This window comes from Chinchilla lanigera, unplaced genomic scaffold, assembly GCF_000276665.1.
Source record: "Chinchilla lanigera isolate Chin_1 unplaced genomic scaffold, ChiLan1.0 scaffold00019, whole genome shotgun sequence".
NCBI lineage: Eukaryota > Metazoa > Chordata > Mammalia > Rodentia > Chinchillidae > Chinchilla > Chinchilla lanigera.
Window position 1 is genome coordinate 28,856,880 of NW_004955420.1, and position 14,963 is coordinate 28,871,842.

The following is a 14,963-nucleotide window of genomic DNA, read 5'->3' on the forward strand; positions in this document are numbered from 1 at the left end:
TGCCGGCAGGAGGGAGAGGGCAGGCGCAGCAGGCCCAGGGAGCCCTGGTATGGTGAGGGCCTGGGCAGGAGCGAATGCTCACTGGAGGGGACAGGAGGTCCAGGCAGAGGAGGAGGAGAGGGTGAGCCTGGGGCCTGTCGCAGCCTCGAGAAGAGGCCCAGAACACGCAGCTGCCCTCACCCGGGCTCCCCTCCCAGAGGCCGGGGCAGCCTCCTGCTGACAGGAGTGCAGACGGGAGGAGGCTCGGAACATGCGCCACGAGCGCTGTCCTGGGAGGGCCTCAGTGTCCCGCGGCCAGGCCATGGCGTTGGAGCGTTGCTCGGGACACACAGCTTCTCCCAGGACGGTGAGCCGGTGTGAGGTGACAGCCGCCCCGCTGCCCTCCTCCCAGCTCTCTACCTGGGTTTGGTTGTTTCCTTTTCAGCTCTGACCACACCCACGGCAGACCAGTGTGACGCTGGCTCCTTGCTGGCTGTGTGAGTGCATCTCCTGCTCGACTGTTCAGACCTCTGCCAAAGTTGTAAGGACTGTGCTGTGTGTACTTGAAGGTTACAACAGCATGGTGTGGGACACGCCTACAAACAGTGGGAAGATTACAGTGCCGAGGTCGCTCGAAGCAGTCCGCTCCCGCCGTTTCTTTCTGCCAAGAGCAGCTAGGATCCCCTTCCTGAGCCGGGATGGTGCAGCTCAGTGGGCGCACGTGCTTAGTGTCGTGAGGCCTGGGTTCAAGCCCAGGAACAGCAAGATGAAAACCAGCGAAAACAGAACAAGAAAAAGCCTGAGCCTACTTGAACACAAGCCCCGGCTTTCACTATTGGCCGTGGTCTTCCTGCTGTGCGTTAGGTGTCGGGACCTGTTCCTCTTCCATCACCGCTGTTTCATGTCCGCTGACCTACGTCTCCCTGTTTTTTGCTGCTCCCCGTGATGACCACTGTTTTATTCTCTGTTTCTGTATATCTGACCTCTTGTTTTTTTTAAAAGAAAATTGCACACAGAAATGATGTCATGGGCTGTTTCTCTTTCTGTGTTAGGCTTAGTGCATTCACCCAGCGTGATGTCACTTGGGTCCGTCCGCACTGTGACAAGCTGCCGATCTCTTCCTTTCAACGCAGGCGAATACTTTATCATCAGTATCTGCATTCGTGTTCTCTTTATCTGCGTGTCCACAGACAGACACTTGGGTGTTTGCGTCTCAGCTCTTGTGAGCAGGGCTGCAATGACAAACATTTCTCCGGGTCACCGGTGTCGTTCCGTGCACCTGCATCTGCTGAAGCGAGGGTGGGGTTTCGGGCCCTGTCTGTGTCGAAGCTTTTTGGAAAGGCTGTCACTCCTCGCAGTGTCCTCCAAAAGCCCTGAAGCCGCGAGTGTGGAGACGCTGCTGTTCCAGGTCTAGCCCTCTCCTGGCTCCGCCTGTGGAAGCTGCATTTTAGTGAAGGTGTTTCATCTCTGTGGCCCAACATGAGAACTTGGCCACTTCAGTTCTAATTATCTCTACCAGCAAATGCTGTGTTCTGTGAGCACTCTCGAGTGTCCCCACACCACGGCGGCGGGCATACTGATTAGGTCAGCTGCGCGCACCGGTGGGCGGTGGATGAGAAGGGCGGTGGTGCGGCCTTCGTGGGGTGTCCACCATCCCCTCGTGGTTGAGCTCGGCCTCCTCCTGCACAGCCAGTGCTGACACGAGCGTCTGGGAAGCGTGGCTGGTCGTGGTGACTCTGCTGTGCGTGTCTGCTCTTCTGTCTGCGTTCCTGCCTGTGCAGTGTTGCTAATACTTGCGCTGTGCTGCCTCGGTTCCACGGCTCACCACAGCGGGCAACCATCTGGGCTCTCCTGAGCCTGGGGCTCCTGGGCGTGGTGGGGGCACAGTGTAGCGCCAGTGTCACCAGAGCAGCCCCAATCTGGACATCTCAGGCTCGTCCCACCTGCTGCCCCAAACTCCTCTCATTCCCAGTCACCTGGGTGCCTCCTTAATCACAGGGACGCAAGGAAACAGGCAGGGCGCGGGCTGCAGTCAGGCCTCACCAGCCATGTTGGTCCCGGCCCTGGGCTGCATTTGGAGGAGGAAAGGAGCTGTTCCAGAGAAGCCTCTGCCGACGCGGTCTCTGACCAGAGTTGCCCTCCTGCCGACTCTGCCCTTACCCTGCGGCCGGGCCGGAGGAGCCAGGCCCACGCTGGCGTCCGCTGTGCCCAGCCACCCCCGCCTGGCTCTCAGAAGCCAACAGGGTGCATCTCAGTGACGACTGACCCTGTAAGCACATAGGGTTGTGAACAAGAACAAATCTTGCTGGAGTTGCCGGGGGAGACGAAGCGACTCAATTTGATAAGCATTACTAGAAGCGAGTTAGTTCCCGTCTACACTTTCTCAGCTGCTGCTCACCTCCCTCCCCCAACTTTGCTGGGAATTGTGACCCACCCCGGGCAACAGCCGTCTCGTCCGCTGGAGAACCTCATCCCCAAGGGGCAGGGGCAGCCGCTCTGAGCCGTGGCCCCCTCACCTGCGACTCAGGGGCGAATGTGCTTGTGAGCAGGCGAGCAGCTAAAGGTAGCTCTTGACTCCCACAAAGCCCTCACCATTCCTGAGCAGTGTTCAGGGTCTGGGAATACTTTGCAAAGTAACATGAGAATGGAAAGCACTGCTTTTACCAGTTCCAGCACAGGAAGGAGCCCTGCCCGGAGCGGGGGCCGACCGCCTGTGTCCTGCGTTCTGCACAGATGCCCAGGGATCGCGCCTGCTGAGGTGGGTGACGGCCATATGCCACTGTGCCTCTTGAGCCGGGTCCTGGCAGCTGGGCCTGATCTTGGGTTCCCAGTGTCCAGGGACGACAGAGGTTGGAGCCACGGCTTTTCTGCTAAAGGCTTAAACAAAAGCACAGAGGCTCTGTGAGGAGTGGGGGTTAAAATTCGGGGCAAAAGCACGCAAGTAACTACACTGTACGGGAAAAGGCACCCAGGCTCTGTGAGAATAAATAAACCGCAAGGCAAAAAGCGCTCAGGCTCCGAGGAGTGAATGGTTAAACCGCAGGCAGAGGCGCACAGGCCGTGTGCGAGTCGGCTGGGTACGCAGCAAGTTTAGACTGGTGAAGGGTGTCGTGTCTGGCCACGTCCTTCCTCTCTCCAAGAAAAACCGCCCAGCCTTGAGACAGTGCTGCCCAAACTGCTCCTCTCCTCCTCTTACGGAGATTCTGAGGAGCTCTTGGCTCAGGCTGATCCTATTCCTGGAGTCTCCCTGCTGACTCCATGATCCTGGGGGAGAAACAGCACCCCTGGCCTCCCGGTGACTGAACTCAGTCTCTTCCCTGGGTTGTCTTTTTGTCGTCCACGCCCGAAGTCGCTCACTGCGACAGGAAGCCTGTGTCTCAGCGAGTGGCGCCTGCCCCGTGAGGTCCGGCAAAGCCGAGCGCTGGTTTGGGAGCGGGTGCAGACGTCATTAGGCCGTCACAGAAGAGGCGCAGTCGCGCAACGCAGCACGCGTCGGAGCAGATTCTGCCGCAAGGCCGACCTGAATTTGTTGACGGGGGCTTTTGAAGGGTGATGGGCCATTTTACCAAGAAATGAGATTGATGAGCTTTGCTTTTCTCATAGGAATCCGTTCCCTGCGTATCATTAGTTACTTCATCGCGGGTGTCATGTCGTGTTGTCCTGGTGCTTACTAATCACCCTTTCTTTGCCAGCTGCAGGGATCATTAGGTAAAATTGGCGGCGGACCATCGCCTCCACATTTATCTTCCTAAGCTGGTGTCAGCAGCTGTCCCGACAGCAGTGTCCACCGCAGAAGTGCCCTGAGCACATTTCTGAACTAGGCCTTTTAGGCGCAGGATTGGAAAGCAGACCCCTTCTGAGTTGAGCAAAGACCCAGCTGGTGAAGCCCACCTGAAATGAGGCGGCCCCTCGGAGTCCCCTGCAGCCGGATGGGGGTGGTGTACTTGGGAGCCACATCGGGGCTCCTGGCTTCTCTGCTTCCGGTGCTCACTTGAGTGCAGCTGGGGAGACTCTGCCGTCGGGAAGGTCACACGACATGGAAAGGCAGGGCAGCGGACAGGTCTCCTGGTCGTTTCTAGTCACCGGTGGGCAGGGAGGTGGCATCCTGCATCTGCCTGGCAGAGCAGCAGGAGTCTGCACATGCACAGTGATTGACTCGAAGCAAGACATGGCGACCCGCCGCTGGCTGGACCACTGGCTCCTCGGAATGTCCCGTGGCCCAGACACAGCTGTGGCGAGTCCGGTGGACAGCGAGGAGGATGCCGAAGGGCTGTGGTCTCGGGGCTGAGAGGTTGTGGAGGTTCGGGAAGCTGGCACGATTCCGTCACAGTGGGTTGTTACACTGCACATCGCAGATGATTTCTGTGGAACATGGACAGAACCCAAACTGGATCCAGGTATAGATAACTGTGTAGATTTGAAGAACGGAAGATCTGCTGGCAGAAGCATTCTGAGTGCCAGTGCTTGTGTGAGAGGCTCCACCGGATCTGCTGGAGCAAACGGGCAGCGCCGGGGTGAAATGCATGTGGCGGGCAGGTGTGCGGTGGGAGCTCTGGCCGGACAGGTGTCGCCCACAGGCTCGCATCACTTACTGACCATAAGTGCAATGCCCCGAAACGCACTGGCCAGCGGACGGAGCAGCCTGAGCTCCTGCACTCGGAGTCGCTGGAGCTGTGTCAACTGCAGCCGCCACCGGGCCGCCTTCCTGGAGCCCTCTCCCTGTGCTGTTTTCTCCCAGAGCACCTGCCTCCTTCTGACCCATGGTGTCATTCTTTTTTGTGTGTATTGAGCGTTGTCTTCTCTCTGCTACCAGGTACATGAGGTGTGGGCAGGATCTGGCCTTTTGTTCCTCCTGCTTTGTTCACTGGTAGAGGCCAAGTACCCAGAGCAGCCGGCACCTAGTAAATCCTGTGCAGAACTGATCATCCTGACACACGTGTATCCTGGGCTGGGTCCCGTAGCAGGAAGGGACAGGAGTGGGGGACCTAGAATTTGAATGAAGCCGGTGACTTGGTCATGAGCGCTGGCGCAGTGACTGTTTGGGCGCCTGTGCTGTGGTGAGGGGAGGTGACTGTGGCCTACGCTGGGGACAGCTGAGCCAGAGAAACGCCGAACCTGCTTACAGCGCCTCTCGGAAGCTAGCAGTAGGTCAGAAACACAGTGGAATAAAATTTCTGTTCAGATGAACTGCCTGAACAGTGCTTTAAAGAAACAAACAGGAGAAAGGAACCCTTCTGCAGACTTGGTGGCAGAGTAGACTGGTGCAAGCACTGTGGAAGTCAGTGTGGAGATTCTTCAAAAAACTAAAACTAGAAGTTCCATCTGGCCCAGCTATTCCCCTTCTTGGTGTCTTCCTGAAGGAATGAAAGCATCATACCACAGTGATATATCACATCCATGTTTATAGTGGTACAGTTTGTAATAGCCAAATCTTGGAAACAGCTCAAATGCCCATCAACCAATGAATGGATAAGATGTGGTTTTTTTAATGCAATGGAGTATTACTGTGCCACAAAGAAGGATAAGCTTGAAGCATTTCCTGGTAAATGAATGCACCTAGAGTCCATACTCTTAAGTGAAATAAATCAGACACACATGTGTAAATATAGCATTGTTTCTTTGGTGTGAGAAAGCAGAAGTGTAAATCAGGACCAAAATATATAATAAATATCGTGAAATAGGAAGAAAATGTTCAAGCGGGAGGGGAACAAGGGAGGGGGAGGAGGAAAGGAAGAAAAGGAAAAGATGATAGAAGAAGGAAAATGGAAACAAAGCTTTCGTAAATAAGATGGGGAAGCAGGGTTGAAGGGAGGGGAGGGGAGTGGGAAAAAAAGAAGCAAGATGTGTCACGTACAGGTGCAAACTCTACGATGAACGTGGTCATTGTGTATACCAAAAGTGTACCAATAAAACAAACAGAAAACAGGAAAAGAAGAAACAGAGCAGACCACACTGCTCTGTGCGCGTGGGTGAGAGGGAAGAGCGCCCACGCAGGTCGGGGCTGCTGGGCGGGCCTGCTGGTCTCTTCCAAGGCCAGAGCTGAGAGAGCCCAGTGGTCTGGGGCTGCAGAGAGGCGTCCTGGCCGGAGCAGCGTGCATTTGCGTCCGCAGACTCGGCGTGGTCTCCTGGCCACTCACACCACAGGCCGCCCCCTGGTGTGCGCCTGGGCACGGAGAGGGCAGTGTGGCTGCAGCAGCTCTGTGGGACTCGCCTGCGCAGTGTTGGGCTCACCCTCTTGTCTGTCCCCTGCCTGGCGGGGCCGGGCCACACTGCCGTCAGGAGGCTGTGCCTGCGACCTCGTGCCGTGCGCAGGGCTGCGCTCCCTGGCCGAGCTGTCTGCCTGAGATGCGGTCTTATTTCCTAATGGTGCTGTGCTCTCTTGCAGGGCCGGCGGGAGAGCATTCTGGGCAATACCACGCAGAGTGTGATCGCCTTGCTCAGCAACCTGGTCACCTGCAAAGACTCGAACGTGAAGCTCCTCTACGAGCAAGGTGAGTGCCGCTCAGACCGCTCTCTGGTCTCGTGGAGTTTGCCCATTTGCACGTTTCCTCCTCTGACATCTCGGGGAGTCAAGGAATGGAATTTACGTTTGCTGAGTCAGAACACGTGATGCAGGTCTGTAAATAATTACGCTATGACCAATAAAGAGGGAAAGGGTCAGGCAGAATAATTTCCCTGAATTAACCATCTCGCCAGGCAGAAGGTCACTTGGCACTGCTTAGAGATGATAGAAGAGCGCCAGGGACATAGCTCAGCGGCACAGCGCCTGCCTGGCAAGCGCAAGGTCCTGAGTTCGGTTTCTAGTTCCCAAAAAAAAGATTATAAAACAAAGACTAGAGGTGTAGAATTACTGCTGGCAGTAAAAATAAAAACAGATGTGATGAAGAACACCACGGAAGCAAGACTACGTGGTGGAGAATGGCTTTACCTTGCATCTTACACGCATTTCTAGGTTACAGTCTGTAAAACCACGTATACATTCTACTTTTATATTAATAAAAGATGTCGCTAGAATTGATCACAAGAATAGGACTCAAAGGAAATGTGTCATTCAATAAAATTAGCAAGTCACTGTTCTAATATTTGCCCACAGAATTTAGACTTCTCTGTGTGAAGATTATACTTTACTAGGGGTATTTTTTTTCCTACCCTAAGAAAAAGATGTGCTTTCAGTAATAAATCTGCCAGCCATTGTGGAACTTTCGTACCTAAAATCATTTATTCTTTACATTGCAGCGTCTTATTCTGCTTTGTGGGTACAGCATAAAGTGTTTGATGGGTGCGTGTCGGTGGGCAGGGTCTTCTCCAGTCCGTTCCTGCTACAGACATTCCTGCAGGGAATAACCTTGCACACACGCCCTTGCTCTGTGAGCAGGGCCAGCTGCAGGGCAGATGCTGGGGTTGGAACTGTTAGATCACAGGTCATGTGCGTTTGTCATTTTGTAGGCGTGGGCACGTTATTCTAAGTGCTGTGCCAAGTTGTGTGCCCACCACACCACACGAGGGTGCCTATGAGGCCTTTGAGTGGAAGAGCAGTTACATTTCCTGCTTTGTTCAGGATATATTTTTTGTTCTTCAGCAGCGTTTTGTAGTATTTTGTTGGTCTTTGCACATTTCTTATTAAGTCGATCTCTTCTAGGTGTTTTATCATTTTTACTTGTTCTTTGGAATGTGATATTTTCTGCCACTGTACCTCCCCGGCTTTAAAAAAATACATATGTTTGCAAGCTTTTAATTTCTGTATGTTGCATTTTATACCCAAGTTTTCCATTTTTAGCCTGAGCAGTTTTTAGGTGGCCCTTCCAGTTTTCCAGGTGTAATGACTGTAGGTGGGGACAGCCTCTAACAGAAGCCTCGTGGGTTATTTGCTTGCAGTCAGCGAGCCATGCCTGCTCACTCTGCTCACCCCCTCTGTGAGACGTGGTAAAGCCAACCCCTTTATGATGTCTGCTTTCTTCTTGGGTCAGTCTTACTAGTTTTTCTGGAAATTTCATCTATACTATCTGATTTATTGGCATTTAATTATTCCTTTTAACTCGTGTTTGGTACGGTAAGTGGTTGTCATGGCTGTGTCTCGATGTCCTCCCAAAGCCTCCTGCGGACGTAGGTGGGGCTTTTTCAGAGGTGGCTGGATCTCAAGTGTGTGAGGCTGGGGTTGATTCGTGGTGCAGTGTGAGGCTCCAGGGCACTAGGATTAAGGGTGTAGATGCCACCCCACCCTGAGTAGCCTGGATGAGATAAAAGGGGAATAAAATTCTGTTAAGATCCCTTGTTGCTTGCTGTCTTCTGCCTGCCATGAAGTGTTTCTCCTCTGCCAGGACAGCCAGCTGTCTCCTCCTTTAACTTCAGGCATTGGTGTTTTGTCTCAGCAGTGAGAGAAAAGTAACTAAGATGGTGGTGATGGCTTACTTTCAGATTAGCTGATTATTTTCAGATGTGCTGTTGAGCCCTATTCATGAATTTTTCACCCCACTTGTTAAGAATTTGCATTTGGTTTTCTTTGTTGGTAATCTCTACTTGTAAGGCATCATTTTCAGTCTTTCCCTTAAATATTCACACGCGGATTCCTGTAGTTCTAGTGAGTCCTTCATGAACAGTTCCCTCTGACCGATTTTTTTCCTGCGCATGGTCCATGTTTTCCTGCTTTTGTTTTGGCATGCTTTATAATTCTTTGTTAGAAAGCACACATCTTAGATGATGTAAATGTGTCAACACCAGAAAACAGATCATTCCCAAACTTATTTGTTACTTCCCTTTTGCGATTTGTTTATTTAGTGACGTGTTGTGCTAATGGTGTGAAGTCTGCGTTCCCTACATCACCCTTCTGGCCACGGAAGTCTCTATTCCCTTAGTTCCCTGGTGGCTAATAAGTGGACGGAGGTTCCTTAGATCCACAGTCTCCCACCCTTCCCGAAGGTTTTGTGTGTGCTGGGCCTGATGTCCATGGTGAGCGTCCACGTCCCTGGGCGGGGTCATCAGGAGAGAGGAAAGGCCTTGCTGTCTCCCGTGGTCAGGGCGCATCTGCCCACACATGCGCAGCATCCTGGACTCCCGGGAAGACTTGAGCTTTTCAGAGCCTCAAGAACCACTTTCCATGGCTCAGATCCGGAGCCCCCAGAGCGTCTTGGTCTACAGGAGAGGCTTTTGAGGTGCAGGGATTCGCCCCCTGATGAGTCCCAGCAGAGGGCGTTTCTAAGTGTGGGAGGTGCTGGGTTCTGGGTCTGCAGGGTGGATCTCTCGCTCTGCCTTTTCCTGTCTCTGCCTCTTGGCTGCCATGCTTAAGCAGCTTCCCTCCACCACCGTCCCTGCCTCAGCACCAGCAGGGCTGGACAGCAACCTCTGAACCACGAGTCAGAACAAATCCTTCCCTTCGGGTTGTGCGCAGCTGACTTGGGGCCCAGCAACAGAAGAGTGACTAAGAGAGGCGGCTCTCGTGGCTATTTCACTCCTAAATCTTCAAGTTTCTGGGCGAGCTCTTTTTGCCTGGAATAGCGTCTCAGCCTCAAACAGCTACGATGTTAAAAAAACATCACCATGATCGTTCATAATTGGCCTTCTCTCCTTGAGTGAGGCCAAATAACAGCAGTTCCTCTGAACGGGACTTTTCTGGAGCAAGGTTAGAGACTGGATTGTGGCATTTTGAGAAGTTCCAAACCCCATTTCTGGCCCAACTGGTGCTGCTTCTGATAGTACAATCCTGTTAAAAGCTTCGCTAGTTTCACAGAAATCATTGGTGCTCGTTCCAGTAAACAAAAAGCCTGTCCATTAATCCTTTCAGAGTATTGTCTTCTTAGCTGGATTATGCCTATAATCCCAGCACCCTAAGAGGCTGAGGCAGGAGGATCACACATTCAAGCCCAGTGACTTAGTGAGACCCTGCAGGTGGGGAGGAGTTGGGTGTAGCTCAGTGTGAAAGCCCTGGCTTCAATCCCATCTCTAACTTCGGCAGAGAATCAGGGTAGCATGGAAGCAGGGGGTTGTGTGACCGAGGTGGGATAGGGACAGACATCTAGAGGACAGGGGCTTAGGGATTTGAGAAGTCAGGTGTGAGGGACGTCTAGATGTCTGCTGAGTTCTGTGTCCGCGCCGAGCTGAGCGGGAGCAGTGCAGAGAGCGGGGGTGGGGGTTCACCCCTCTCAGGGTCCTCCTCCTCCTCCTTGTCCTTCTTCACCTCCTCCTGTCTCTTCTTCCTTCTCCCTGAACTGAGGGCCTCCCGCTGAGTGCCGTCATAGAGGTACAGATGAGATTCAGATTGGATATGGATGTGGCTGTAGATTGGGTAGAGGTGTAGGTGAATGTACACACGGACTTTATAAGACAGGGTCTCACGAAGCTGAGGAGTTGCCTAAGCTGGGCCTGAACTCGCGCGCTGGAGGAGTGCTGTGGCCGATGTGCGCACGCCCACCACCGGGCCTGGTTGACTTTCTTCCCCAGCTTCTCCTTGGCGTCAGTTCTCTCACAGCCGGGAGTGTGAGGTGGAAATCAGAAAAGTGGTTCCGGCAGGAGCAGTGCTGGGGAGGCACCTGCAGCGTCAGGCCACGCTGCATGCTGGGGTCCGAGGATGCCGGCGGTGGGGAGCGGAGGTCTGTGCCGCATCGGTGACCTGAGCCTCAGCGTGCTGCGGTCCGCCGCGGTCTGCGTCCTCGTACAGCGGTGCCGCCCTCTTGCCGCGTGGCGCCTGTGGCTGATTCTGTGCTGTCGTGGCAGTGTGGAGGAATTGAAATAAAAGGTCCACGAGCCTCAGGCCTAAAATATGCGTCCTGGCTGGTAGGGGAAGGTCAGCCGAGGCCTGGCCACTCGCCTCGCACGGAAGAGGGCAGCACCGTCCAGCATTGGCCAGGCAGAGGGAGGAGGCCCTCGTCACGAGGGGCATGCAGAGACCAGGTCCCCCGCAGGGCGGTTCCGCTGAAGTGGGCGGGTGGCGTCTGAGGGATGCGACCACTGTGAGCCCCAGAAGCTGAGGTGTCACCTGGCGTCGCTGCGCTGCTCGTGAAGCTCTTGGCTGCTAACTGTGTGGGCTTTTACCCAAGGGGCTGAAGACCCTCTGGGTCTGCAGGCCCCGAGCTGGGAGGACGAGAGCCGCGGACAGCTGCCCAGTGCGTGGGTTTGAAGGACGTCTGCAGGAGGGTCTCGGCTTCCTCTCAATTCTGGCATAAGCGTTGGGTTCTACATTATCGCCTTTCACACAGGGTTACATTAATTCCCTTTTGCACACAGGCTGTTTGTCTGCTGATTCTCGTAAATCGCCCAGTACAAGTGCAGTATGATGGAGAGGTGCCTTCCCTGCCTGTCAGTCCCTTGTCATGGCCGTGTCAGTCCCTTGTCAGTCCCTCTGAGGGCGGGCTCTGGAACGCCTGCCCCCTCGTGCGATGGCCCCCCTGTGGCCAGCCGCAGGCACACACGTGTGGCACTTGAGGACGGGTGTGCGTGCCCGGAAGAGCCTGGAGACCTCGGGGCTGTGGTCAGCAGTTCCTCCACTCCAGGGCGCGCTGGAGCAGAGACGTGGAAGAGCAGCTCCGGTGACTCAGCGTGGAAGGGAAGGCCCTGTCCGTGTGGGAAGAGCTTTCCCGAGTGACTTAGCCGAACGTCCTGCTTGTTCCCCTTCCCCATGTTTATAAAGGCAGCAGCTGAGAGAGACTGGTCGGAGTCTCCAGGAACACCGGCGGTGAGCGTGGTTGAAGTCGTCCGTGGTCAGCCGGGACGGGAGAAGCACTCACCGCGCCTGTGCTCGCGGTGCCTTAGTGTCAGTGCGTGTGTGTGTGTGTGTGTGTGTGTGTGTGTGTGTGACATCACACCCTCAAGGCTCAACGCAGCGAGGGTGCCAGCAACACTCGGAATCCGGCAAATCTCCCAGCATCATCGCCAGCGTGGACTGTATTATATGACTCAGGTTTTTTTCTTGTTAAATGCTTTCATTTTTTAGCAGAACCATGAAAGGAAAGAATTATAAAACAAAGTAGGATGTTTTGTTTGTATTTGAAAAATATCAGCGTTACTAACATTTAAAAACTGGCTGTTTTTTCATCCCTGTGCAGCGACCTTTCAATAATGGGTTTAATTCCAGTTTTACTAGCAGAGCTGTCAGGATAACAGATTTACAGGACGCAGGGCTGTGCCGAAAAGAAGCATTTAACGAAATTACGTTCATCTCCAATGGTTTATGGAGCTCCGGAAATCAAAATATTCATTCTTCCTGGGTGTATTATTAAACTGCCTCAATCGGTGTCTATTCAAGGGACCAGAAAATCGCTGTGAAAGTTGTTTGGCTTGGAGAGTGAAGACAGCGTACCTGACAGCTCTCTTAGACTGTGGCTTTTGCGCACGGCCTCCGAGAGTCGGAAGCAGGGCCTGGTGTGCTCTTTCTGTAAAGGCCCGAGGAGCAGAGGCCCGGAGCCCGTGAGGTCTGCGTTGCTGTTACTTAGTTCTCCCGGAACTTTTATTTATAAATAAGGTGGCCAGCCTGGGCATGGTCTGCCAACCCCTCTAGTAACTCAGACTCTCTCAAAATTTGTAGAAGTTTAGTTCTTGCACAGTGACTCAAGTCAAGAAATGACAGCGTCTGTGACAGCACCTGACTCCCTCAGGCCTGGGCAGGAGAGCCAGTTGTTAGAGACGTGGACAGTTGTGCGTTGTGGTTGACGCAGGGATGTGGGCCTGGCTCCTGGCTTCAAATCCTGCCTCTGCCATGCCACTTGAATTCCTGAAATGTCTGCGTGGTGGCCCTTGCCTTGGTCTCAGCTGTCAACTGCATGTCCATGTCTGGGGTAGCGGCGTCACTCTCGTGTGGTGAGGAAGTTGATTGTGGGAGTGTTTGCGAGGGTGTGGCACAGTGGTAGACAGAGTGTGGTGGGGCACCGGGGACCTCATTGTTGACCGGGGCCAGCCTCCAGAGGGGCTTCCTGCCCCGCTCTGTGCCCCAGCCCTGGGGATCTTGTGCCCTCACCTTCCCCTCCTGTTCTAACACCGTGCAGGGGCGTGAGAGGCAGCTGAGTGTGTGGCGTGTGTGTGTGTGTGTGTGTGTGTGTGTGTGTGTGTGCAGCAGGCACTGCTGGCTGTGCCAGCGCGGTCCCCGACCTCACGGAGCCCTGGGAGGCACCTGCTCTAGGGGAGAGGAGAGCCGGTGTTGTCCTCTGCGCGGCGGGGCACACTTGACAATCGAGGGCTCCTCCATCACAGCTGCCTCCGCTGTTGCTATTGGGGTGGCGTCCTTGGTAAGTAAGAGCTGCTTGGTAGATAAAGATCTGAGATTTCAGGCACTCTTGAATGATTCTGGATAAAATAACGGAAAAAAGTCTGTTTTACTGCCATACTCCCTAGTTGCACAGAACAACAGAACACGACTCCCTCTTCGAGGACCTCTAGCACGGAAACCAACGCTGTGCAGAGTGGGACCTGTGAAGAGAGCGGCAGGCCTAGAGAGGCCAGCTCTGCCCCTCTGCGCCTTCGAGTGAGGCTGGTATTTGCCCTGAACGGGGGCCATGTGTCGCAGTGAGCGACCTCGGGCGGCATGGAGGGTGAAAAGGCGACTCGGGAGGAGACTGAGTTCGGTCACCGAGAGGCCAGAGGGGCTGTTTCTTCCCCAGAGCGCCCAGCCGGCAGGGAGACTCCAGGAGGAGGAGCAGGAGAGCCGAGAGCTCCCTGGCTTGTCTTCAGAATCTCGGTGAGAGGAAGAGGCAGGAGAGGAGCGTAACGTTCTCGCAGTTCGCCCACATTGTAGCCCGTGTTCATACTTCATTTCTTCCTGTTGTAGGAAAACGTCCTGCGACGTGGGTGTACCGCGCGTTGTTTATCCTCTGTTAGTAGAACTCGGTCTGTTTACATTTTGGCTGCTGTGAGCAATGCCGCGGTGGAGGCCTTGGTACCCAAACTTTTGTGTGGACATTTGTTTTCGTTTGTCTTGGGTGTAGACCCGGCAGTGGAATTGCCCGGCTGTGAGGCAATTCCATGTGAAGCTCTGGTCCATGTTTTAAGGACGCAGCTCTGCCTTCCTGAGCAGCTGCACCGTTTGCGTCCCACCACCATGGAGGAGGCGCAGTCCTCAGTGTTGTCATGGTAAGTAGTGATGCCTCATGCCGCTCTAAAAATACCCAAAAAATGTATTACACAAGGATCTGTGTTCTGTGGTGATAAAAGATACACAGCAGGAAACTACCACTGCGCCGTGTGGAGTTACTGTTTGGCGACGGAAGGTGCGTCACATTTTTGTGTAGCATTTGCTGCCACCCGTCTGCAGGATGTTTTTCTTCTTACTGAGCTGGGGAGAGGAGCCCGGCCCTCCCGTCGGTGTGGGGTCCCTGCACCGCTCCTCCTCGTGTGTCATGCTTCATCTGCTGCTGTCACCGGGGGTGTGTCGGCGTCTTCCGGCCTCAGACGTCATCAGTGGTGACAAGCTCCATGTCTGTCCTCCTTTTGTGCCCCTTCTGTGTCAGCAGGGAGCCCGCTGCATGTGTGGTGGCAGGTGCTGGGTTCTTCAGAGGCCTCCGAAGTGAATAAAATTGCTCTGCTGGGTGCCTTTCAAACCAGTTCCCCCCAGCTTCTTTGTGACAGCGGTGTGCTGTCGCCACCCAGCTGGCTGGGCACCTGGGAGCAGATATTCTTGGATTCTACTGCAGCCTTTCATGCAATGATCTCTGTCCCCTCCTTCGTGTCATCTGACCTTAATTTTGAATTATTGGGAACAATGAGTTAAGCGAACAGAACTTTGCGTGGTTGTTGCCATTTCCTAGGGACAGAACGGGCTGCCAGTGTTACCCCCCTTCACCAGGCTCAGTGAGGCTTCTTACCGTCTAAGGTGCTCTGAGATAACAAAACCACTTTGCCATGTACCCAGGTTTGTCACTGTGAAGGAAAGAAGACACTTAGCAGGCCTTCTCACTAGGTCAGATCAGAAACTGTGGGAAGTAGTGGGGAGGGTCTTATAACAAAGACTCTAACATGGAAATCTAATGCGGGAATCTAACACAGCTGTGCTGGGGAGTCACACA

The 14,963-nt window shown here is 54.1% G+C and overlaps 1 protein-coding gene across 1 annotated transcript in view; it reads left to right on the forward strand.

The window, feature by feature from the left end:
- Positions 1-14,963, forward strand: part of Ulk4 (unc-51 like kinase 4) — a 398,151-nt gene that overhangs the window by 223,869 nt on the left and 159,319 nt on the right. Inside the window, exon 32 of the mRNA XM_005383568.2 lies at positions 6,365-6,470. Coding sequence (XP_005383625.1) covers positions 6,365-6,470 — 106 coding nt within the window. The remainder of the gene's footprint in view (positions 1-6,364; positions 6,471-14,963) is intronic.